General features: G+C 51.6%; 1 protein-coding gene across 9 annotated transcripts in view; it reads right to left on the reverse strand.

The window, feature by feature from the left end:
- Nucleotides 1-24: 24 nt before the first annotated feature.
- Nucleotides 25-23,938, reverse strand: part of RUBCN (rubicon autophagy regulator) — a 30,420-nt gene continuing 6,506 nt past the window's right edge. For 3 of the 9 annotated variants that reach the window (XM_088170407.1, XM_088170404.1, XM_088170405.1), the window contains exons 2-23: nt 19,512-19,665; nt 17,655-17,738; nt 16,551-16,710; nt 16,271-16,377; nt 15,570-15,710; nt 15,199-15,355; nt 14,421-14,969; nt 13,834-13,878; nt 11,871-11,966; nt 11,582-11,697; nt 10,909-11,110; nt 10,460-10,561; nt 9,607-9,681; nt 6,894-6,954; nt 6,213-6,345; nt 5,722-5,867; nt 5,335-5,399; nt 4,549-4,787; nt 4,087-4,148; nt 3,747-3,900; nt 3,280-3,373; nt 25-2,530 (exon numbers count right to left, since the gene is read on the reverse strand). In XM_088170407.1, coding sequence (XP_088026533.1) covers nt 2,367-2,530; nt 3,280-3,373; nt 3,747-3,900; nt 4,087-4,148; nt 4,549-4,787; nt 5,335-5,399; nt 5,722-5,867; nt 6,213-6,345; nt 6,894-6,954; nt 9,607-9,681; nt 10,460-10,561; nt 10,909-11,110; nt 11,582-11,697; nt 11,871-11,966; nt 13,834-13,878; nt 14,421-14,969; nt 15,199-15,355; nt 15,570-15,710; nt 16,271-16,377; nt 16,551-16,710; nt 17,655-17,738; nt 19,512-19,550 — 2,991 coding nt within the window. In that variant the 5' untranslated portion in view covers nt 19,551-19,665 and the 3' untranslated portion in view covers nt 25-2,366. Of the gene's footprint in view, nt 2,531-3,279; nt 3,374-3,746; nt 3,901-4,086; nt 4,149-4,548; nt 4,788-5,334; nt 5,400-5,721; nt 5,868-6,212; nt 6,346-6,893; nt 6,955-9,606; nt 9,682-10,459; nt 10,562-10,908; nt 11,111-11,581; nt 11,698-11,870; nt 11,967-13,833; nt 13,879-14,420; nt 14,970-15,198; nt 15,356-15,569; nt 15,711-16,270; nt 16,378-16,550; nt 16,711-17,654; nt 17,739-19,511; nt 19,666-22,895; nt 22,915-23,938 lie in introns of those variants that run through there. The other 6 variants (XM_088170410.1, XM_088170406.1, XM_014871652.2 and 3 more) reach the window with 4 other exon arrangements.

A 23,938-nucleotide genomic window follows, 5' to 3' on the forward strand; every position in this document is an offset into this window, starting at 1 on the left:
AACAATATCATAACACAACGAGACTCCTTATTAACTTAGTTTATTAAGGACGGCATTTTAATTGCTGTGCAATAACAATCCCGTTGTGAGGGCTCCAGTTGACAGCCAGGGCAGCCCCCAGCTCTCCCTCCCAAAGAGCTCCCTGTCTTGGCCAGTTCCAGTGTTAGTTGTAGCTGTCAGTGCTGGGCAGCAGTGTCAGTGCTGGGCACAGTCTTGCCCTGGAGACCTGTGCCAGGTTTGTGAGTCCTGCTGCTTCCACACACAGTCCATGGCGGAGGGTGGAAACCATAACTAAGCCAGAATTCCTTCCCTCTTCTCAAAAATAACTCAGTGCTTCTAGAAAGGGATCTGGGCAGCCTCTCAGCTGCTGTCCCATGACATTAAAGTGCTTCAAACAAAATAGGGTGGATGGAGGTGTGCTGCTGAGACAACTCCAGGGAAGGGGGTCCCAAATCCAAGCAGTAGCAGGAGGGCTTGGCTTGGGCTTGGGGACAGGCAAGACCAAGGCAGACCAGCATCTGGCAGCCCCAGGGCTGGCAGAGACAGTCAGCAGAAGAGCAGCTGCTCTGCTGAGGAAAACAAGCAGAAGCAAGACACAAGGCAGCAAAACCGCCAGGGGAGCAAGTGGGGAGCTGAACCCTGCTTTCAGGACTTTGTCAGGATGCAGCAGGCAGGTGAGAGATGCTGCTGTGCAGCAGCCCAGCCCTCAGCAGCAAGGCTTGCAGCCACCTCTCCTGGTCCCAGCCTCCTCTCTCCCCAGCCCTGCCACCCCCACAGGGAAAGCCCACGAGGGGTCACATCCCAGCCTCGAATCAGGGCACGTGCTGCAAGAGCCACTGCCCCTTGAGGCCTCCTGCCAGTGCATTGCTCCCTGGTCCCTCGACGCCCTCCTTGCACATACACAGGCCACACCACCCTTCCTAACACCCCACATCCCACCTGTGCTGAGATGCTGCTGGATATGCCATGGCTAAAGCATCCCCCCACAATGCAGAGGCACCTCCTCAACTGGGCACAGAGCTCACCTTGTCCCACTGGGTCTGACCCTGCAGTGAGGTTTGACACCTCAGTGCAAAAATCCTTCTCCCCACGCTTTCCCCATTGCAAGCAGGCTGCCTGACCATCCCATCACAGCATAGCTGGGAAGCTTCAAGACTTGCCTGGCTCAGGGACCCTTCTTCCTCCAGGGGAAGCAGGAGATCCTGCTGGGAGAGGGGACCAGCTCCATCCAGGGATAAGGAACCAAGAGCAGGACAGCCCTGGAGATTTTATACTGGTGAGTCCCAAACAGATCCCATGCCCCTTAAGCAGGCATTTCAAGCAGCACCTCCATGAGGGGGAACACACAGTTAAAAATATAAACAACCACGTTAAAAAAATAAACCAAGTCCAGCACATTAAAAAAAACAAACTACCTAAAACAACAAACCGAGACAGAGGCTTGGGGATGCAGCTGGAGGGATGAGCCTCCACTTGCATCCCAACAGGTCTCAGGCAGAGAGGCAGCTCCACACAAGGCAGGTCCTGGTGCCAAAAGAGTGAAGTCCCATGTCATCCTTAAAGAAGGATATATCTCCCTGGTAGGACAGACTGGCAGCATGAGGAGGAAGTAGGGTCAGAAGCCTCACCATATCCCATGGAGGCTGATTTCCATGGAGCCATGGGGATCTGCCTGCCAAAAGTCCATCAGCATATCCACTTGTGCAGCTGCTCCGGGGGCAATGTCCCTCTGCAGGACAGGGAAATCTGGCACTTCCATCATTGCCACCTTCTCCACTCTGATTCTGGAGTGGGAGCAACTGCTCTCCAGCAGTGTCCCACAGCACATTTGAGAAAGGGAGCTGTTAAATAGACAACCAACCCCAAACCCCACCCTCCCTCCATGCACACAACCCCCAGCAGCAGAATGGAGGATCAGAGGACTGAGACCTGATTCCCTCCTCCAAGGAGCAGATGTGACCAGAGCTTCCAAGTATATAGCTGATGAGCAGGAAGTGCTGACGCTTCAGGAGACCCTGCTTGGCTTGGAGCAGGGCACAGGGATGGACAGCACAACCCTGCCAGGTCCAGCATGAACAACTCCTCGGAAAAGGTCCCTGTTTCTGCCTGCAGGATAGGCAGGAGCAGCTGCCTCCCCCCAAGCAAAGGCAGCAGGGACTGGGAGTGGTACCTGGAGCAGATCCACATAGTGGAATATGCTCCTTTCCCAGCCCAGCACTACTGCATAAGGGAAAAGAGATCCCTTCAAGACAGTGCTCCAGGCCTCCCAACAGTCCTCCTCATCCCCAGGTCACGTGGCTCAGTCTCTGGTGATGAAGGCCATGCACATAAATAAACCCATGATCTGCTCCTTGGCTATAACATGCTCATGTGGCTGCCACTGCCTCTGGCTGCTCCAGCTTGTCCTCATAGTCCGAGATGCAGGACTCCATGCTCTGCTTGTCCATCAGCTCTCTCCGGGCTCGAAGACGCTCGCAGCGGGGACAGGGGGTGGATTTGAAGCAGGATTTGTGGTAGCAGGCTTTGCAATCTGTGAGGGAGAGCATGGCTGAGTGCTGGTATAGGCTGACAGATTGCCTGACACTCCACACCCCAGGTCCCTGCACTAGCTCATGAAACTTTGTAAGCACAGGAGGGAGGACTTCTGCTCCACACTAGGTCCCTCCCCAAGCTTTCCTGATACTCCAAGGAAACAGTGACTTTGCTCCAGGTTTCCTCTGGCGCTGCACCTCCCAAAGCAAGGCTTGCATGTTATCAGGAGCTGTTTTATGCCTGTTCAGAGGCTGGTCCCAAGATGTAGGGCCAAGCTCTACTCAGCCATTAATACTGGGCATTATCGAGGATGTCTCCTGAAGAAACATAGAGATTTCTTAGCAGGCAGGAAGAGCACAGAGATAAAGCCTTCAGGCTCTGTCTGCTCTGCAAGGTCAGCTCCAGCCATCCAAGCAGGGGCAGGGGAGCTGTGTGCAGGCGGCAGCCTGTCCTATAACTGCAGCAGGAGGGAAGCCAGGGCTCCCAGACACCCGCCTGCTGCAGTGACAGCCCGACTGCCCACAGCTCATGGTCAGGAGGGGACCTACACGCTTTACCCTGCCAGCAAACACTGTAACAATGATCTGCTGCTCTTGTAACATGCTGCAGACATAGGCCATGCACAGGGGCACAGTTCTGGCTGGCTACAGCTCTGTATCTCTTGCTAGCACAAATGCCACTCAAACTGGAAGCAGACCTCGGTGTCCCCAGCATCTGCTCCCTTCTTGTTTTTCCCCAGTATCTCACCTTCACATGTCCTGCACTTGTTGAGCTCAAAGGGGAAGATGATGTCATCCTCATTCTGGCAGAACTCACAGATGAAGCCTTTGGCTTGGCACAACTGGAAGGAGAAAATATGAGGAAAAAGCAGCTAAATGCTCATCTCGCTGGCAAGTAGGACAGAAGGTAGAGTAGAGCAGGACAGCAGGCCACAGTGCCCTGCTCTAACCATGTGGGACAGCCCTTCCCCAGCATGGAGCACAGGAAGGCTGAATAAACCTGTCAGGGGCAGAGGAGAGCCAAAATGGGGTAGCAAATATCACATTTGTGATATTTGGGGTAGGAGCTCTGTGAAGCAGGCAGGAACAGTTAGCATTGAATCAGTTCATTTGATGGCTGCCCTGCACACTAAAGCCTCCCCATCAGTCATCTTTGCAGCAAAGCCTGCTCCCAAGGGTCCAGAGCCATGAAGGAGGCAGAGGAGGAGGCCTTACCATGCACTTGTCAATGTGCAGGCTGCCTGCCTTCAGGAGCTCTGTCAGGCGAGGTATCAGGTCCCCTTTCTTGATGGCACTGAAGTCACTCAGCGAGTAAAGGTGCAAATCCTCTGTTAAGTGGCCAGGCACTGTGTCAAAGGAGTCCAGGAGGCTGCAAGGACAGAGAAACAAGAGCTCAGAGCAAAGTGACTCCACTGAGACCCCTCTCCTCACTCCTTATGCTTTCTCTCCCCCTCCAGCCCCCTCTCTCCCCAGAGCTCAATGTACAAGCTGCAGAGATTCCCAGTGCAAATGGCCAGGGGACAGAACCAGGACAGCAGAATAGCCCAGGACTCACTCTTTAGCTAGCCGGCATGTCTTGAACATGTTCTTCATGTGGAAAAGCTGGATTCGCAGCAGCTGGAGAGGAAGGGGGGACAAAGAATCAGTAAACAGAGCACAGTCCTTGGCCAAGCAGGTCTGTCCCATTCCCTGTACTACTGAAATCACTGCTGCTCCTCAGCTGCTGCTCTCCTGTTTCCAAAGTGTTTACATCACACAGGGCAAGGCAAGCACAACCATCTGATGTGCTCCAGGAGATAAACTGAAGTCAAGCTGGATAGCAGCCAGAAATTCCTTTTGACATTCCTATGCCACTGAAGAAATCAGAAGAGGTGAATGGAAAGACACAGTGATGAGGTTTTAAGCCTCCAAAACTGAAATATCTGCTTTTCTCCAGCTTCCCTGAAATAACAGTTTACAGTTGGCAGCCATCCACCTCACCCAAACTCCACTCAGGAAAGCATGGAAAGGGTCTTACCCGCACTTGGTTGAGAGCCTTCACTTTCTGGTACAGGCCAGGATTGATAGCTTGCACGTTGAAAAGTGGGTCACTCCAGATCTTGCTCAGCAGGTCTTTGGAGAAGTTGCTCACATAGTACTTGCTGAAGTCCCACTTGCGCAGGATGCGGCTGGGGATGACGGTCTGGGCGTTCTCGTGGCAGCACTGGCAGAAATACTTGCCCAGGTACTCACAGTACCGCAGCCGCTTGATGTAATCTGGCCAAACCCAGGCAGATAGGCAGGGTCAGCCCAGGCACAGCCTCTGCTGCACTCCCAACACTGCTCAGCATTTCCAACAAGCAAGGAACTCTGCCTTGCTGGCATCTCCTCCAGCCCAGAGTGCTCAACACTGGGGTCTGCAAACACCCTCTGACTGCAAAAGCCTTTGGGATCAATAGTCCAGTCTCGTGCAGCCACAGCTACCTACTGCGTATTCAGGGAAGAGCACTGCAGCTGCAGAACCTGCTGGGAGCTTGAGGACCCAACAAAAGACTTTGCCTTACAAAAGTCAACATCTGCAATGCCCTCTAAAGGACAGGCTGGCTGCTCTTTGCCTCCACCAACTCTGTGACCTCCTAGAAGAGGAGGCTCCTCTGTAGATGGTGCACACAAATGTGCAGGCAGAGACGGTGAAGGCAGTGTACCACTGCTCCAGGGACCTTGTGCTGGGCTCTGCCACCACCCACTCACTCAGCATCTTCCCACCTGTTTTCAGGTTCTTCCCCACCACCCTTCAGCTACAGGTCAGGCTCCCAACACTCACCAGGATCAGTCCGGATCCCACAGCCTGCACACCGGTAATTCTGCTTGGCCACAGCCACCTTCCTCCTGCCCAGAGACAGAAGACAACATGCATGACCCAGTCCTGATGGTACCTGGCACCAGGAGATGGGTACCAGCACAGGCCTGGGAGGCTTATGTGGATAACACATCCAAGGGAAAAAGCTCCACTGTGTCCTGGGTCACACCAAAGGCACTAACCCCAGGCACTGGCTCCATCTCACCATCTCACAGTGGTGACCACCACTGTGGATTTACCAGCCTCAGAGCAGGGAAACCCCAGCAACTAGAGGATAAACAACCTTGGTGTTGATGGAAAAGGGATGGAAAGGGCAGGTCCCCTGAGAGCCCCGAGCCACAGGGTCCTTACGTTAGGGCAGAGTGAACATTGAAGATGATCTGCGGTCTTGGCGGGGCCCACTCCAGGTTTCCGCGCACCCGAATCCTCAGCTTGTAGATGTCGGCGTGCTCTCCATCATCGGGAGAAATAGGCAGAGAGTCAGGGATGGGCAGGAGCTGGGAGAGGCAGGCAAGAGGGTCAGATCCCTATCTTATACTGCAAAGGCAGTGCAGCTGGCTGGACTGCCAGAAGCCTGCAACTGCAGCCCTCTGAAAACTGCTAGGCACCAAGTCGCCCCTCCAGCTGAACGGGGGGCTGAAGAAAGGCTGTTGTCCCCTGCTGTAGGAGGCTGCAGTGGCACAACCCTGCTTGGCTGCATCCATCTCCAAAGCCCAGATAAACCCTTTCCTCAAGCTCTACAAAGGGAGCACTGGGACAAGCAAAGCCCCCTCAGCAGTGCCCTGAAGCCAGGGGTTCAGGGAAGATCAAATGCAATCAGTGAGAGGAACTCACAGCCTTACCTTCTGTGGGGCATCATGCTCAGGGACCAGCCACTCCAGTTCAGAGGCAGCTGGGAGCTGCATGCCCTCAAACTGCTTCAGCAAGCCCATGGCCACTGCCTCTGCCGAGTTTGAATTGAGGAAGGAGTGGGATCTAGATAGCAAAGGAATTGTTAGTACTGGATCTCACAGCTGTGCCCTCCTTGCAGCCCCATGCCAGTCCCAGCTCAAGTCAAAGATTCTCCCTTCAACTCTGGTACCTTAATTCTGCACTGCTACAGAGTGCAGAATATTTAATATTAACTACTATTAATACACGTGATTGATTTCTGTCTTTGCAGCTATCCTCAAGCAAAGCTGGCTAATGGCACCACAACTGCTCAGAAGAGCAAGCAAAACTTAACTCACTTGGCAAAATTTGTGCCTGTTCACAGGGAAAGCTGCAAAGTAACAGGAGTGCCTGTACAAGTCAGAAACAACTGCTCTCCCAGTACAAACCTACCCAAGCAGCTGCCAACCATGGACATAGCTTTGTATTTCACCATACAAAGCAAAGGAGTCCCCACAGAGCGAGGGAGAGAGGGAGGGAGGGAGGAATATCTACTCCAGTGCAAAACAGAATCTGATGCATATGGAAGAGCAGAGCTGGGTAGGAAAGAGAATGTGGTACCAAGATGTGTCACCATGAAGTTGAAGACCTACATGGAGTCCGAGGAGAGAAAGGACTTCCTGCTGGAGTCTGGGTTCCTCTTGATGTCTGCATCTGAATCACAAACAGACAAGGTGGAACAGATGGGATAGGGCAGGGGGATACACTCATTTCAAACCAAAGTTTTAAGGTAAAACTCATCAAGCTGTTCAAAAGCAGGTGAACTACAGCATCAACTTCTACCAGTGGCACTGAGCAACAAGGAAGGGTGCAGTCAGTTGGCTGACAGAACTACAGAGGAAAGGCATGGTGGGATGCTGTGAACAGCCAGCCTGACGTTTGGGGGAGACAAGTGGCTGCTGGTATAGGTCACACACCAAGTCCTAGCAGTAACATGGCCTGAAATAGAACACACACAGGAGAGCAGGACTGCAGGGTTAGCAAGAAGGTTTAGTAGCTTCTCTACACACAGTATGGATTGAAGGGATTAGCAATGGGATGCAGAGCCCTTCTCTCTACTTGACTGGACCCTGTAAGATCAGACACTGGCCATGCCACAGCTTGTCAGTGACTGCACAGCCAGGGCTGTGCAGGACCAAGTCTCCTGGTCCAGCCTGTGCCCAGCACTGCCCAGACACATCAGCATCCCTGCAGAGAAAGGGCCAGCAGCCATGAGGCCAGCCCTCTGCAGAGGTCACAGACTCATCTCCTGAGAAGGGAAGGGTCCAAGATAAGGTGCAGGACACTGCAGTCCTGCTCCCTATACCCCTCCATCAGCTCCCAAAGAGCCCTGGGCTGCCCTGCAGCTCGGGTACCAGAAGTACCCAGTGGCACCTTCACCGCTCATCTTTCTTTCACTCCAGCAGGTCAAACCCTAACAGGGAATCCATCTTAACAGTAGACCTCTATGTCAGCACACTTCCAGTTGTACAACACAGACAGAAGCAGGTAGAAACCTGCTTCATAGCAGATAAGGCTCCCAGAAAAGGGAAAAAGGCATGCAAGGGGAAAGTACTACAGGTCAGGACAGAAGAGTGGCCAAAGCCACAACCTTCATCCCAATAGGTCTGCTGTTTCATACCTCTGGGGAGCTCTAGGAATGGTCTGCAGTGACCACACCACCTCCAAACAAAAGCCTGTAGCTTCCCCTGCCCCAGTGCCAGGCATGGGGAGGCACAGCTCAGGGTCCCTGCTCCTGTACCCCAAGCAGGTTGACTAATACAAATCTGCAGAAAGCCCACATGATCCCAGCCAGGCACCAGCTGCACACTGAGGCCAAGGGAATCACAGCCTGTGATGCAAGGAAATCACAGGCTGAGCAAAGAGTGTTCCCCTACCCCAAGCTTTTCTACAGAGAGCAGGACTGTCCTAGAAATAAAGGGAGCAAGTCCTGCAAGTTTACAGACTCACACTACTGGAATTCAGATTGGACACTTGACCTTCATTGTTTGACATCCATTGCTAAAACAGGCACAGGAAAGCATCCTAATGTTAAGGAATCCATATATCTATGTCTTGCAAACTGAATTCCAGCTGCAGAAAACAGGAAATTCAGGCAAACAGCCTCATGACCTTGTAGGGTGCCAGCCAGATACACCTGCCATGCTCTGGTGCCTTCTGCTCTGTGCAGAAGGCCCTGCATGGTCCTAGACTATAATGAACATGAGCAAACAGACACACACAGCACGGAGTGAGCCAGGTGCTATGGGGAGGCAGAGCCAGCACACTCAGGCATTGACATGGTCTCAGTGATGACAGAGGGTGCCAGATCTGACCCTAAGCTTCCATGGGAGCTAACACTGGGATCCTGACATCGCTCACTTCTCAACATTAATTGTAAACACTTCCCAAATCCTCATTAGCTACCCAAAACACCTCTGCTGCCAATGCTATCAAGTGAGATAGTCCCCAGGAAGTTTGTGAACAGCCCCCAAATCTAAGGACATCACCCCACGTGCCAGCTTCAGCCAGGACCACAGCCTGGTCTGTGAACACAACAGAGCTGACAGGAGAGATCAGCAGCAGCCCAGCAGGCTGTTCCCTTGCTAAAGCAAACAGGGAGCACATGAAGGTTATTTAAACATGGCCAGCAGACCAGAAGGATTACCTAGTACTACTGTAAACAATAAAAACATTAAGCTGCATGTGATCCCAGTGATTAGGACCTTCAGCATTAACAAACTGCCTGTGCCCTGTCTAATCTCATTAATTCTCCCTCCAGAACTTCTTCTAGAAGGATTCCACTCCAAGTCAAGTCTGAGCAGAACAGGAAGCCTGTGCTTCAGATCAAAGCTATGGCACACCAGCTCTGCCAAGTCAAGTAAGATAATGCTCTTCAAGGCACTTGAGATGGAGACCTGGTCCTACATCAAAGAGGACTCTGGTCTCATTCAGCCCAGGCTCAGCCTTCAACATCTACTTCATCTACTACATCTCTACAGAGCTTCACTGTCCTGTGAAGTCCTACTCCAGGCAAGACAGGTCTTCACCACAGCAGGCATTTTTGATAAATCCAAAATACTGCATGGCAAAATGCTCTGGGGGATGGAGGCAACAGAAGAACTCCTCTGCATCTGCTCTACTCAATCCTGCCACATCAGCCTGCCATAGTTTTTCTTGCTGAGATCTAGATGATACTGGAACTAATTCCCAGTTCTGAAGCCAGGCAGATTTTGAAGAAGTGTGCCCGTGCACACACACACACACACACACACACACACACACCTTGCACACACGCGCGCGTGCCCAGGGAGCACTGCAGGGTACCTGAGAACAAGGAAGCCATTGACACTGAGAGGCCGTTCTTGGACATTTGAATCAGGTTAGATCCATCGTTACCATCTGTATGACATGGTGATGACAAAACAGTTCACTTCAGTGCTTTGGCCAGGCCAGAGAGAAAGGGCATAAAACAAGAGCAGCACTCACACGAGGAGAGCCCAGAACTAAATTCACACACTCCTCCATGGGCTACAAAACTGAGCCCAAAACCTCACCCTCGTGGACTGAGAGGAGAGGTTGCTGTCAATAGTCAGGAGACAAGAAGTTTAAAGCTGAAGACCAGACAACTCCATCTTCTTCTTAAAGTGAGATGGAGGTACTGCTGAGAAGCGTCATCCACTTCAGAGCATGAACAAGGCTCTGAAGGAAATGAATACACAGCGACTTGGGCTGGTCTCCTGTGGGTGATAAGCTCAGTCACCCAAGCTGCCAGGAGCAGAGACTACAGGCATTGCAGGTCGGGATGTGACCAATACCCACTATCCAAGAGGTAAGCGGTCAGAGTTATGGCTCCTTCTGCCAGGGGAGAAGAGAGGTTGGCATCTCTCCCACCTCTCTAGCTGTGACAGCATCTATATGAACCAGGCAATGAAATGGAAACCACTACCAGCCAGAGGCACAGAATGTTACAGGGTTACAGAAGATTTAGAAGGAAAGTCACACCACCACATAAGGGAAACTGATTGCCCTGCTTATACTCAGAATTCAGCCATTTGTTTGGGAAAAGCCATCCTGAAGGCCAGAGAGACAGGGTCTTCTTCAGCAGGACTGACCCCAACACAACCACACCAGGAAGTCTGTTTCTATGGAAGAGGCCAACACAGCCATTCCCTCCTACCTCGGATCTCATACTCTTCCACATCCTCTGCAGAGCCAGAGTCAGAGAGCCGCATGGAGCCATGGGAGCTGAACTGGGACCCACTGTCTGTTGCCATGAGACCTGGGAGAAAGGCATCACAGCCAGGTCATCAGTGGAAGTGCTCTGAAGGGTCACTGAGAGCTATGGGAGATGGGGATAGCCAGGAAAAGAAGGGAGGGAGCAAAAGGATGGAAAACACTATAGGTTCAAAAGGAAATGACATTCCATAACTCAGTGACAGCAGAGTTATCAGTGGATGGTATCTGTCACATTATGGTCTTCAATGGCAGCAGTTTCACAAATCTTGGCACCACCTTGGTAGCAATTAACTCTTTGCAAGGAATGGGCAAGGAGGCAGAGCTATAGGATAGGCAATTGACAGAAAACCCACATCCCACTAGCTGATGAGCCCAAAACACATCACTCACTGTCTGAGCCCATCTCCTGGCAGGTAGGGAACAGGTGCCTGGTGCGGATCTGCTGGCGCCGAATGCGAATCTTTTGTTTAAGCTCCTGGATCTCCTTGTCACTGTCTTCTTCCTCCTCCTCCAGCTGCCGGCTCATCATGTTGCATTTCATGAGCTCAATGGCAGCAATCAGGGACTCTGAGATACTGAAGTGGGCATTCTCCTGCAAGAGCAAAACCATTCAAGGCTTGGACAAACCAGGAAGACTTGGTAAAGTTTTGTTCCCCACCTATGCCAGGAAAGAGCTTATTACTCATGGATAGTGGCAGAAAAATGTTAATCTCTGTCAAAATATGACTCTTCTATGAGGACCTAGAAAACAAAGCCTTCTTGGGCACCAGAACACTCATGAAACACAAGAGGCATTCTAAAAAGAGGATGTGCAACACATCCATTCTGGGGGGTCAGCACATGACCCTGAAGGGCCCTAACATGTTGCAAAGCTGCCATGTATATGACAGATGGACAGATCCCAGTTCCCAGACACCACCGAGGAGTTCAGCCTTGGAGTTCTGTGCACACCTCTGCAACAGGTAATACTATGGCATTATCCTCCCCATGACAGGAAGTGTCCCTGAACCTGCAGTAAGACACATTCCCCAATGCATACAGGCGCCGCTGCTGCTTCACTCACCTTCTCCAGGTCTGCACAGCTGCCAAAGTCCTGCTCAGAGAGGTAGCTGATGAGGGACTGCCCTTCTGAAGGTCTCCTGAACATCCCTTCCCCCGAACTCAGGTACTGTCCAGAGTCTAGAAAAGCAAGAGACATAGGTATGAGGGAAGGACCTGCTATCTCCATGCCACCAAGCCCTGCCAGCACCTAGACAGCATTCCACAAGCAGGTGCTGGAACTTGAGGCCACTGCAGCCCATGGAGGAACCTGACCGGGATTGAGAGTCCCCACTGAGGCCGGCTGTACTCACCATACTCCATGTAGAGGGAGCTGGTTGTGCTCAGTTCACTGCTCTGTGTGGAAGCAGAGACCGGCCCTCTCCCTCCACTTGGATCACCATGGGACTCTGGAAGGGAAGATGACACCAGCACAGCTCAGTACCTCAGAGGTGCCCAGCCACTGCACAGGGTGAAATGAAAGGGGCTTGGCATCACACACGCAGGCACAAACGGATGGAAATAAAGAGAGACATGTTCCTGCTCCATGCCACAGCTGAGGGCAAACCCAGGACGAGGCAAAACTGGAAAGGCATTTCAGGCAGGAGAAGGGGAATGAAGGAGAGAAGATCATAAGAGACATGGAACAGTCACATCCTGAGCCTTCCTCTGTTTACCCAGAGTAGAGTTGGGGGATGTAACAGGCTCCAGAAAGGCTCTTGTCAGCCCTTTCTTCCTGAGGGAGCATTCTGAGGGCAGAGTTATCCCCCAGAACAGAGAACAGGAGACACAGGGAAACAAGAGCAGCCAAAGGATCTGTGGGGGTCCCTGCCCTGCAAAGCAGCCTGGACAGCAGTGTAAGGAGCATCTGAAGGACATGCTTCTGCTCCACTGAAAAACAGGACTCCCCACACAAAGCCCTGGAGCCTGGGTGCACTGCTCAAGGTGACCTACATGGGCTGTGGGCAGGGCTGTGCTCCACACACGCACTGTGGTGCAACTCCCTGCCAGACTGAGCCAGTGGAGACTGCCAGGAGCTGGCCTGACCGGAGACCAAGAACAGGTGGTGCTCTACAGAGAGCCATGGCCCCAGGGAGCACCTGGATGGAGTGGCTGGGTGACAGAGGACTGCTGAAGGAGACTGAAAACACCCTGCCTGGAGTGCGACAGGAGCATACAGCTCTGGATACAGGGCAGGTGCCAGCTGACAATCCTAAAGCATGACAGAAGGGCAACTCTGTCCTCTCAACCTCCTAGCACTTTTGTTCCCAGCTTTGTACCGTAACTCTGATGTGGCTGGAGGCTCCTGAGCCCACCAATACCAGCGACTCCCCATCAAGGCCATTAAGCAGCAGTCACCAGGATGGAGCCTGGGATCAACCCATCCCACAGTCTGGGAGACAAGAGACTTGTCAGGGTAGGAGACTCTCACAGCTACTCACTGCAGCTTGACAGAGTGTCCTGCAGCCACCTCAACACAGAAACCACCTCCCAGGGTGGATGCCTGGGGATACCACACACAACAGAGCCTACTGCTGAAAAATAAAGTGAAGCAGTGCTCAACATCATCTGTTGGAGCAGGACACAGGGCTGGACACATCTCTCTGAACACCCATCACCCCCAGGGAGAAGCCTTCCAGACACAGAACCCTCAACACCCAGATGTGAGCTTGACAAACCCAGTGCCACTGTTCAGTGGATGCAGAACAAAACAGCCCATTATTTTGAGCTGCTGACTTTTTCTGCATGTGGGACAAAGGGATGGCAGCACCCCAGCATTTCTGTTCAGGGTAAAACCTGCCCTGAGCCCAAAAGAGCATCCAGGAGTCTCAGCTGTGGGTACATACACTGGAAATCAGTCAACATCAAACCTCCCTGTGCCACAGATCCACCAAATAAAAGGATGTTCAAGCCTATGCCTGGATAGCTGCCAGCACTTATTCACAAGGTAAGAGATGAAACCTCTCCTGGCTTCTGAGGCAGTGGGTGGAGGGAAGGGCAGGGGATGCAGCTCAGAGACTTGGTGGCCAGCACTCCCTAACGCCATGCAGGGGAGCTGGACACACTTCTGGGTCTGGGCCACTGCTTCCACAAACCAAGCTGGGATCTTCGGTCAGGTCACATGCATAAACCAGACCACACCTCAAAGCATCAGCTGGGACACAGCAAATACAGATTTTTTTTGTTTGTTTTCTAAATGAACACTAATGGATTGATGGCAATCCTGAACTTGATGCAATGATCACTAATGAAGGGCTGTTATACTGGCTCCCAAACCTGCCACTGGATCTTCTATTATAATGGTGATATCCCTGGGGCCTCCTGGGCAGAGGAGGAGAAGGGCAGCATTAAGGGAGAGAAAACAGAGACAGACTGGTTACTACTCAGTAAGGACCTCCACTTCTCCAATGAAGGCAGCATCAGGGCAAACTCCCACAAACTGGTTCTCCCCTTACACCCCACTCTCCCCATCCCCATGTATTCACTCACTCAAGACCACAGCAGAACCCAGCACGTTACCACTGGGATGGCATCCTACTAGTTGGATGAACCCAGGCCCCAGTCCCATATCCCAGCTAAGCAAGGCCAGTGCAAAAGAACAGCTGATCCCATTGCTGTCATTTTCTAAGACTTTAGTAAAAACTGGCAATACCAGTAACAGTCCAGCCCAGGGCATTCTGAGAAGCAAGATGTCAGCCCATCATTCCAGTGTGGAGCTGAAAAGCTAATGGAAAAGACCAACCACTTGCCCACTGTCCCCCTCTCCAGTGTGATCCATGGAATCAAGGGAGTGGCCAGCATCAGCCTTCTGGTACCAGGGACTCCCATGTCCAAAAGCCATCCCAGATAAGCTGTCCCATTACCGTGTAACTTCCCAGAAGTCACGTTGGTGTCAGAGTGTGAGCGCACGTGGCTCTTCTTGAGGATGCCCTGTGGAGCTGCAGACTGTCCCTCTGAGAAGCTGGACCGGCGCAACAGGCTCAGGCCCCTGCTGCCACCTCCACTTGCTCCCTGCTCCCCCAGGGATGATACTGAGTCCAGCTTCTGGGAGCTGCTGGAGGAGAAGAGTTTGGAGCTACTGCTCTTGGTGCTGCTGGTGCTGCTGGTGCTGCATGCCCGGCCCCGGCGTCCCAAGTTCCCAATGGCCAGGTACTCCGGCCCGTCATTAACATCACTCTGTGGATCATCCTGACTCCCTGTCCAAGTGTCCTCGCTCTGGCTGGTGGTGCTGGAGCTCATCTCACTGGCTGGAGAGAAGGGGTCTTTGGGTGAGGGGACTTGGAAGTGGGTGACAGAGCTGGGCTGCTCCAGAGGGGACCTTCCCTCGCTGAAGGAGGAGGACCGGGTGGATGGGCAGCGCCCCTGGGACTGGCTGGAGTTGGAGTTGCCACAGGAACTCACTGGTCTCCTGTCTGGACAGAGGCAGGAGCATGATTTCACACACTCTGGCACAAGGAGACATATCCTATGGCAACAAGCTTGTGGCTTCATGCCGACATGCCCACCCAGCACAGGCAAATCCCTCCCTCCCATCATGGGCAGAAGTCTCCCATACCCATTCACCCCAACAAATTCATAGGCAGATTGAAAGGTAAAGTCTTTTCGTGGTCTACCCTAAGTTCCCCAGCCTACCCTTGATACCTGGGAGGCCAGAGGAGGCTGGATGCTGGAGGCTGGAGAAGGACCCAAAGCAGCGCTGCTGTGAGCAGGTGGCAGCAGGGACACACGAGGATGCAGGGAGGGCAGTCAGGCTTTGACTCTTGGTCACTGGAGATGGATTGTCACTCTTCCTGGTAAGCTAAAGAGAAGTGGCATCATCAATAAATCAGCATCTATGGGGCTACATGTCAAAAGAGCAGCAACAGAAAGGGATAAACCTACAAATGCCTGGTCACCAACAAACGAGGCGGCAGCCCTTGGAACATGAGGGTGGGGAGGGAAAAACATGGCAGCACAGAAGGGAAGCAGCTCTTTGTTCACAGCTACAGAACAGATTCCCACTGGGAAATTACCAGGCTCTCAGTGAAATGATCCAGGCAGCCCAGCGTTCCCGGCAGACGGCTCTTGTGTCCCTCACCACTGTGATCACACATCTCTCTTGTCCCAGCAGAAGGGTCTGACGTACACAGGGATGGCAGTGACGTGCCGGCCAGCTGAAAGAACACAGCTCCCATTTAACGAAGCCTCACTAATTGCTCTCCTCTGGGGACTCAGTGCAAAGAAGGCAGCTGCTGTTTCCCTCCTCTGGAAAGGGGGCAGCTGGCACAGGGCTGCACAGGGAGTCACTGGCATAATGAGCAGGAGTAGGCACTCAGGTGTCCTGGGGCATTGCCCATCCCCTCAAGAGGGTGACTGTCCCTCACAACCAGGCAGGTATGCGTGCTGGCCCTGAAGCCTGGGACTGTTGGAGAGGGCTTTAAAGGTGCCTCTTACAAGGAACTAGTCCTCAGGTCCTCTACTCAAATCCTTGGTGCAAGCCTGAACCAAGGTGCCCCACTACAGGCTCCACACAGCCATCATCCCCACCCTGACTCCTTACAGGTCACACATGCAGAACAATGACCAGTTCCCCATTCTCCTTCCCTCTTGGAGCAACTTTTACTAGTTCCAAGTCCAGCCCCTTATCCAAGGGCTCTGCATGCCCTGAATGTGACCTTCAGGGAACAGCCACAGCCAGTTGGCACCATATGTAAAATCTGGGACCTCCACTCACCATGGAGGTGTCAATTTGAGCCAGAAGCCTGGGGTTGTTCTGCTCAACAGCTTCCAAGCACTGTAACATGGCCGTCACATGGGCATCACTGAGCAGGAAGGCAGTATCTGGGGAAAAAACATGCTGCTCAAGGGAGTCCCTCTCACCCACACAGTTTGACACACCGGTTGCTCATATGCAAACCAACTTTTCTGCTGTCCTCCCTCACTCCCACGCAGCTTGGAAATGCCACCAGCTAGATATTTTCCTAGTAAGAAGGAAAAGGCCCATTTCTCTTTACCTGCGTAGAACTTCCTAATGTACTGCCGGTTCCCCAGGAGTGGCCTCAGCTGCGCTGACAGGCAGTGGCACTGCAGGCTGTGCTGCAGCCACAGCTGCGCAATGGCCTGGTCCCCTGGGCCCTCGGGGTCACGCTGGCTGCTCTCCTGCAGGCTGATGAACTGGAAAGGGATGTCAGGCACAGGTTAAGGCAGGCAGAGGCAAGAAGGGGAGTAGGGCTTGTTCCACCACATGGCTTTGGTCCCCTTGATAACAGCAGCTTTCACATGCCAGTCACCATCAGCAGGAAAGAGGGCATGTCCCAGCAGCTCCCCAGCCACCAGGGAAGCAAAAACACCAGGCAGGAACAACACTTCAAAGGTCAGCCAGTGACCAAAGTCCTCTGACAGCCACCAGCATAATGAATTTCTCTTGCACACTCTTCCACCCATAAGCCTTGTCCCTAACCTGGAGGGACCCCACACTCCCAAATCCAATCTGACCCTGGTGGTGACGGTCATTTTCTTGCTGACACATTAACTGGGAAAGGCTATGGCAATGCCTGAGCTGCTGCAGCTTGCAGAGCTAGACTGGAGTTCCCTGTTCCCCCAGCAGCATGCTGGACACAGGGTCCACCAGTGGCCAGCCCTTTGTTCCCATCCCCCGCAGGAACCATGGATGTCAGCTCAAGGCAGCTGAGGACCAAGAGCATCCCCATATGCCAGTGGCTGGCACAAGTCAGGAATGGGAAAATAAATGCATGGTGAAGTCACAACCCAGAAATGGAACAGCCCAGACCCTCAGAGATCTGCACAGACACATGAATCACCCCTGTGCACACACAAGCACTGCTTGTGCCAGTTCCCTTGGTGATGCTTGCTGCACCCAGCCCAGCAGAACTGGAGACTGGCCTGGGAGAAATAAGCAGCCAATTGTCTCGGCCCAAGCCACACTGAGTTCCCAGGACACGGCTTGTACCCAAAAACACAGCTGTTGTCAGCCTCCACAAGCCATGGAGCCACTTAACTCACAACAGCCCAGGCACCACTGTCCCATGGGTGAGGCTCCAGCCCAGCTGCCCTCTCCCCTCCCACTGGGCACTCGGGGCCACCCCCTCAGAACCCACCTTCTCCAGATGATGAGCAGAGCCTGGACTCAGCCAGCGAATGTCCTTCACGAACTGCCAGTAATCCTTCTGTCTGCAGCACACCTGCCCAGGACAGGCACAGTCAGGTACCACTGCCGAGGTGCCAGTTAAAGGAGCACATCCCCCTTAGCCCCTTGCTGCCGTGAGAGGCCATGCTGTTTGCCTCAGCTTTATTCAGACATGAGGAGTTTTCTTAGTTATTCTTCCCCTTAGAGAGGAACTGCAACAGAGTTTCTTGTTTTCCTCTCCACCCTATTGGTTGTAAACACAGACACAAAGTCTCTCCTCACCAAAAAGCTCATTATTTTTACTTCCACCCCTATTTCCTCTTTCACAAGTGACAGAGGAATGGCTTCTGTTTTGGTGGTTTATTTGGTTTGGCAGGGGAGTAGTTTGTTTTATAAGACTAGAAAACTAACATGGCAATTTTAGTTTTCTAGACTGAATTCAGTTTTCTGGACAAACAAATAAAATGAATTCAAAAGTTTAAAAATCTCTTACCTTAGTTTTCTTAATGTGTACATATGGATTTTTTCACCTTTTTTTTTAATCCTCAACTGTAGGCAAAAAAGTTGCCAAGAAAATAAAAAGTAAATGGAAATGTTTTGCTGGAGCAACTATGAGCCAACTGCTGTTAGGAAGCTGTATTTTTATGGGCCTCCTTTTGCAACTCCTATAGCTTGATTAGTGTCACCCATGCCTGATCAGAGGAGACATTCCTGAGTGGAAGAGCTGTCTCTGCCTACAGAAAAAGCACTGAGGAAGGTAACACACCATCCTGCTTCGCAGGTCTGGCATGAACTGTTACCAACAGACAGACAAGTATAAATCATTTAAACCTCACTTCCTGGAGCCTGTGAATAGCAGGTTTGTCAGAAGGGAGCACTGCTCTCCTCATATGGAAATGGTAGCTCCTCTCCCTGTTGATCTCCCAGAGAAGGTCCCTGGTCTATGCAGCTGGGGACTAATAGGAACAGCAGCACCTCAACTAATGCTGTCTGCAAACTCAGTAAATCCAGGGAGCAAAGCTCCCTGCTCAGACAACCTGCCAGTCTGGCTCATCCTGGAGGTTTATTAGCTTGGATGCAGCACTGCATAGGTGCAGTTTTCCTGACCTGGGACCCAGCTGGCCTGTGCAATCAGCCTGGGGCTCCTCTGTGCCATTCTCTTGTCTCTGGGTGGCAGAGCCACTGATGGGAAGCCTGTCCCCAGGCAAGCCCTGCAGCCTTGCTTCAGCTTTCCACTGGAAATTAACTGTGCTGGTAATTGCAAGCTGAAGGGGAGATTTTCACACAAGTGGGAAAGAGAAATTCTTCCAGGCAGCCATGGAAGAGGGGAAGGCTGGTGAGCAACTGCAGGCACAACACGAGCCTGGAAAGAGTGATCCCATTCACGCAGAGCACGGGTTTGACTGCCAGCTCCTGTTACTAATACAGCTAACCAGAAACAGTAAAGATGTGAGGTTTCTCTTGCCAGGCCTCACTGGGGACTTGTCCAAGTGCAGATGATATGGGGCTGACTCACTGCAAATGCAATTTAATCGCTTGATGCAGCAGAAAGAAAGGAGAGAGGGGCTGGCCTCAGCATGGGGGACACAAGTACTTAGAGAAACCATATTGAAAGTAGATGAGACAGAAAGAATGTGCACCCAGGTCCCTCTGACAGCCACAGCATTACCAGGCAAGCTCAGTCCCTGCTGGGATCACTTCCCAACCTGTTATAAGCGCTGTACCCACTCTGCTATGAGCACAGAAGTGAGCTGCAGCACCTGCTTGTGTTAGGCACTGAGGCTGTGACAGACAGACAGACAGTGGTGTCAGCAGGACAGAGCCATACCTTGTCATGGATGAGCCCATGGTAGAGGATGCTGTGCATGTCTCTGCAGAGCCGTTCCAAGCCACCATACTTGGACCAGACATTTGGGTTGCTTATGGACACCAAACCTTCCACTGTGGTCTTCAGGTTGCCAAGGAGCTTCCAGTGCTCCTTCCTGCAGAGGAACACAGCAAGATATATCAGAGATACAGCAAGAGGAGCTTCACAGCAGGAACATGGCATTGTACTCTCTAAAAGGAAACTCTCTTCGGGCTGAAACCTTTGGTGTACCAGAAGCTAGCAAAGGTGACCTGAAGCACTTTGCACATTCCTGTGGTCTCCCACACATGATTTGTGGACAACAGGCCATATTGTAATGATTCTTCTGATGAGTGGTATCCACCACCAGGAGACAGACAGAACAGACTGATGGCTCCTGCAATGTACCACATGCCCAGTCTGGGCCAAAAAGGCTGGGGATTAACTTTCTAGCAGGCTCTTGCTTCACTGACATGTTCTCTCTAAGAGAGCAGCAGCCCCTCAGAAGCACAGCAGCTGTATGGAAGGGTCACCCCAGGAACACCACATCGAGCAGACCCTGTGTTTACAGAGCAGCACTCCCTGAGCAATGCACAACACATCAAGAGCTCCAGCCTTGTCAGGATGCAGAGCTGCTCCTCTCTCAGGGAGGTGACACTTCATTTGCATCTCCAGCTGTGCAGCCACTCTCTGGGCCCTGACCTGCAATAGGCACAACTTACAAAAACATTATCATGTTATGGACAGAGATTAGCAAACTGCTGATGAACTCTAGAGAATGCACAACAGTTCATCAGTATCATCTCCTTGACTGCCCTGCATACAGCAAGAAATCACCATTATCCACCACAAAGCAGGAGCGATGGTGCAGAAAGGTAACATCATTTGACTATGCAAAAGCAGCTTTGGGGAAGGAAGCTTTGGATGACTGAGGCTCCCACTCAAGCTGCTTCATAATGTTGCCAGATGAACAGCAGCTGTCAGAAACACATATTCAAATAGGAGCCACTCTCTCAGAACACGAATGTTGCAAGGTACAGTTAGGAAAGTAAATAACAAAAAAATATGTCTCTGTAGGGTTTGTAACAAAAGCACCCTAACTGACACCTTAGCATGTAAGTTCAGGTTTTCAACTGGTAAGAAACAAGATGGTGTTTCAGCAGTTAGTCCTTCCCACAGCCAAAACCAAACTGGATTTCCAAAACACAAGGGGAAAAAGAAGGAAAAAAAATGACATTATTTTAAACTGTTCTCATTTTCATCCCTTCGGGATCAAAGTGTGGGCCACATAGTTCTGGTAATTAAAATAAAGCTTTTCTCACCAATATTCTCTTTTTGAGATTTGTTCACTACTGCCAAACTGATTAGTTGAACAAGCAGATCAGTAATTATTGGCTCTACTTCAAGCTCCCCATTCACTTCCCTTCCTCATGAGGGAAACATCACCACTTTCAGTGCCCACCTAAACTTAAACCACACAGAAGCCAACCCATCCCACCACAGTTTGCTGTCACCCTGACAGCACCCGAACTCTAAACCAGACCTGCAGTGCATGTGGCAGCATGTGTATGTTTATGTTCTGCTTAGACCAAGGCACGGGGCTTTATCTCAGAAGAGAGTGAAGAAAAATGCACAGATATATATCAAGGGCAGCTTCCTGAAGGAGATACAGCTTGGGGAGACACAAAAAAATGATCCAGCTCTACTGAATTTATGGGCTTTTCCCATCCCTGCCCTGAGTGATGCAGATGTTCTTTGTCTGTGGATGCCCAGAGAGGAATTGGCAGTTCCTGGTCAAAGAGCACCTGCAGCCACTGAGCTCAAAGCACCAGCAGCTCCACCCTAAGATACTTCTAACACTCAGAGTTAGGAAACGCAAGTGAAAGCTCAGCCACGCCACTGATATTCCAAGTCAGTGAGTCAGGGGAACTCCCTCCCATGCTATTTCAAGATATAAAAAGCACACAAGGATGTGAGGGTAGCACACGAATAGATGTTCCTTTCCAAATGAATGCTTTCATTAAAGGACTTGTGCATCTCAAGAGGTAGGAAACCAGGATCCATGGCTCTTTCCTAGCACAGGAAAACTAAGCGTAAGCAATCTTTGAGCAAAAAAATCTCAAAATGTTAAAACACTGAACACAGAAGCATACACAGAATAAGCCACGTAATTAAAGCACCTTTGCAGAGGCAATCTTGAACCCACCAAAAGTGAATTAAATCCTGGTAGGACAGTAAGTATCCTATGGGACTTGTTGGCTCAAAGCAGTTCAAAAGTTGGACACACAAGACCCCAGCTGTTTCTGGGCTGGAACATGCTGAAAAGCACACAGTGACATAAGTCTGAAGAAACGATGACCCATATAGTTGGCTGCAGGTGGCAGGGCAATTGAGAGAGCACAGCCAACCACATTTCAGTGGACTCTGGGACAACGCTGAATTAGCAGCAGGGTTTGCTCCCCTCCCACTAACAGAGCCTGGTTTTTAGCTGCCAGGAGGGATGGAGAAAGCCCAGTTTCCTTTTTCTGCTGGTGTTCAGAGCATTACTAAGAAATCTGCTTTTTTTTCCTGAATAAGGAGAATTCTCCTTTGCTAGTGCTGTAGAAAGCCTGGCATGGGGTAAGGCAAATTCATTTTACAACATGAAAACACCCAATTTACCATAAGGGCTAAGGGCAAAGTGAGTAATACCCCAGAGAGTCACAGAACAAGACCAGAGCTTCCCCTGCAAGAACCACACACGATTCTGCTCTCCTGACCTAGAGCTTGGTTCTCCCAGCCAGAAGGGCCAAGGGTGTTTGCAGGGGCCGTGGATCAGCAGTGAGATCTCAGCTACATCCCTCTCCTCCCTTAAAGACAACCTCTGATCCAGCTTCCAATTTCAACCACCAGCTCCACAAACTTGGCACTGGGTCTCCTTTCTTTACCACAACAAACTCCATCTTCAAGTACAGCAACATCAACCTGCCATCAGGAACTGTCCCAAACATAACTGAACCTTTTGCACTGGAGTGATAAAAGACAGAATCCAGCCTTGGAGCAAAAAATGGCTTAATACTGCTACTGCTGACAACAGGGAATGCTGCTTGCTCTTCCAGGCTTTCTCAGCCCCTCCATGCCACCAAGGGTAGGAACTTCGTCTGAGTCAGCAAAAGTGACTCACAGCAAAGGCAGGGAGTCATGTTGCTGACTTCTTCGTATAAAATAAAACCAAACCCTGATTACTTTCCAAAACAGAATCACACAGGTAGCCAGTCTCCAAAAATGAAAAATAAAAATGAAGCTCATCTTTCTTGCAAACATCATCTGCTGTGTATCCCCTATGCTCTGCAAGAGGCAGCCAGCAACGGCTGCTTGAATCCTCACCTCCACTTGGAAGACTCTCTTGATCCTTCTTAGCACACTAAAGAGGTTGGGCTAAGGATGCTGAGGTTATGGAGGGACTTCTGACAAATCTCCAAGGACACTCATTCCTGTGCTGGCTGTCGGTTCCTCCTGCAGAAACTGAAGATGCCACGTAACCTGCGCTGAGCAGAGCCTGCTCCCGCCTCGTTGCTCCCAGATCTCCCAGACAACCAGCAGCCCCTTCCCTGGACTCCCCCGCCTGCTCCTCCACAGGCTCAGCACTGCTGGGAAAAGGGATTAAAGAAAGCCAGGCTTCGTGCAATTCATCTGCAGTCGAGGGGAGTGGCTGACAGGCAGAGGAAGCCAGAAGAGCTCTGCCAGCCCAGCAGGGATGGGCAGGAATAGCTGAGTGGGCTGGCTGGAAAAGGACACGCAGGGTAACTTGCATTCATGCTAAAAGCTGGCACTGATATAAAATTGGGGCATGACTACAAAAGGTGCTCCCAGCAAACACAGCCCAGAGATGCTGTTTGCTAACGCATTCTTGCTCTGCACTGGCAAAGGATGAGGGAAGAAAATAGGGATTCAAGGTGTTTTTTAACCTTCCCATGGCAGATAGCTTTACCTGCTCATCTGGCTAAGTCTCTCACAAGCAGATGACCACACAGTGTGGACCCAGGGTACTGTCCATTGGGCTTCAATCTGCACAGGACCTGCCTGTGACAAGCATGTAGGCAGCCAGAGGCAGTGACAGGCAGAGCAGATCCCCATAGCAGCCTGCCTCCCTGAGAGCAGCTGCTCACATCCCTCCATTTCTCACAGCATAGGTTCCCTTTAGGAACCCTCTCCTCTGGCCCTGTTGCCCCTGAGGGTCTTGCTGATGCCAGAGACAAAAGTGACAACAGCTCTTTGCTAACCTGCCCAGCTGACCACTGGCCCATCTGCACCACCCCAAGAGCCCTGCTCTCTGCCCAGCAGGACAGCACTAACCCTCCTGCTTCCAAAGACAATATCCTCCCTGGACATTGGCATTACAGCCCTGCCACTCGATGCATTTCAGAGCT

Source organism: Sturnus vulgaris, chromosome 10 (assembly GCF_052056855.1).
Source record: "Sturnus vulgaris isolate bStuVul1 chromosome 10, bStuVul1.hap1, whole genome shotgun sequence".
NCBI classification, from domain to species: Eukaryota; Metazoa; Chordata; class Aves; order Passeriformes; family Sturnidae; genus Sturnus; species Sturnus vulgaris.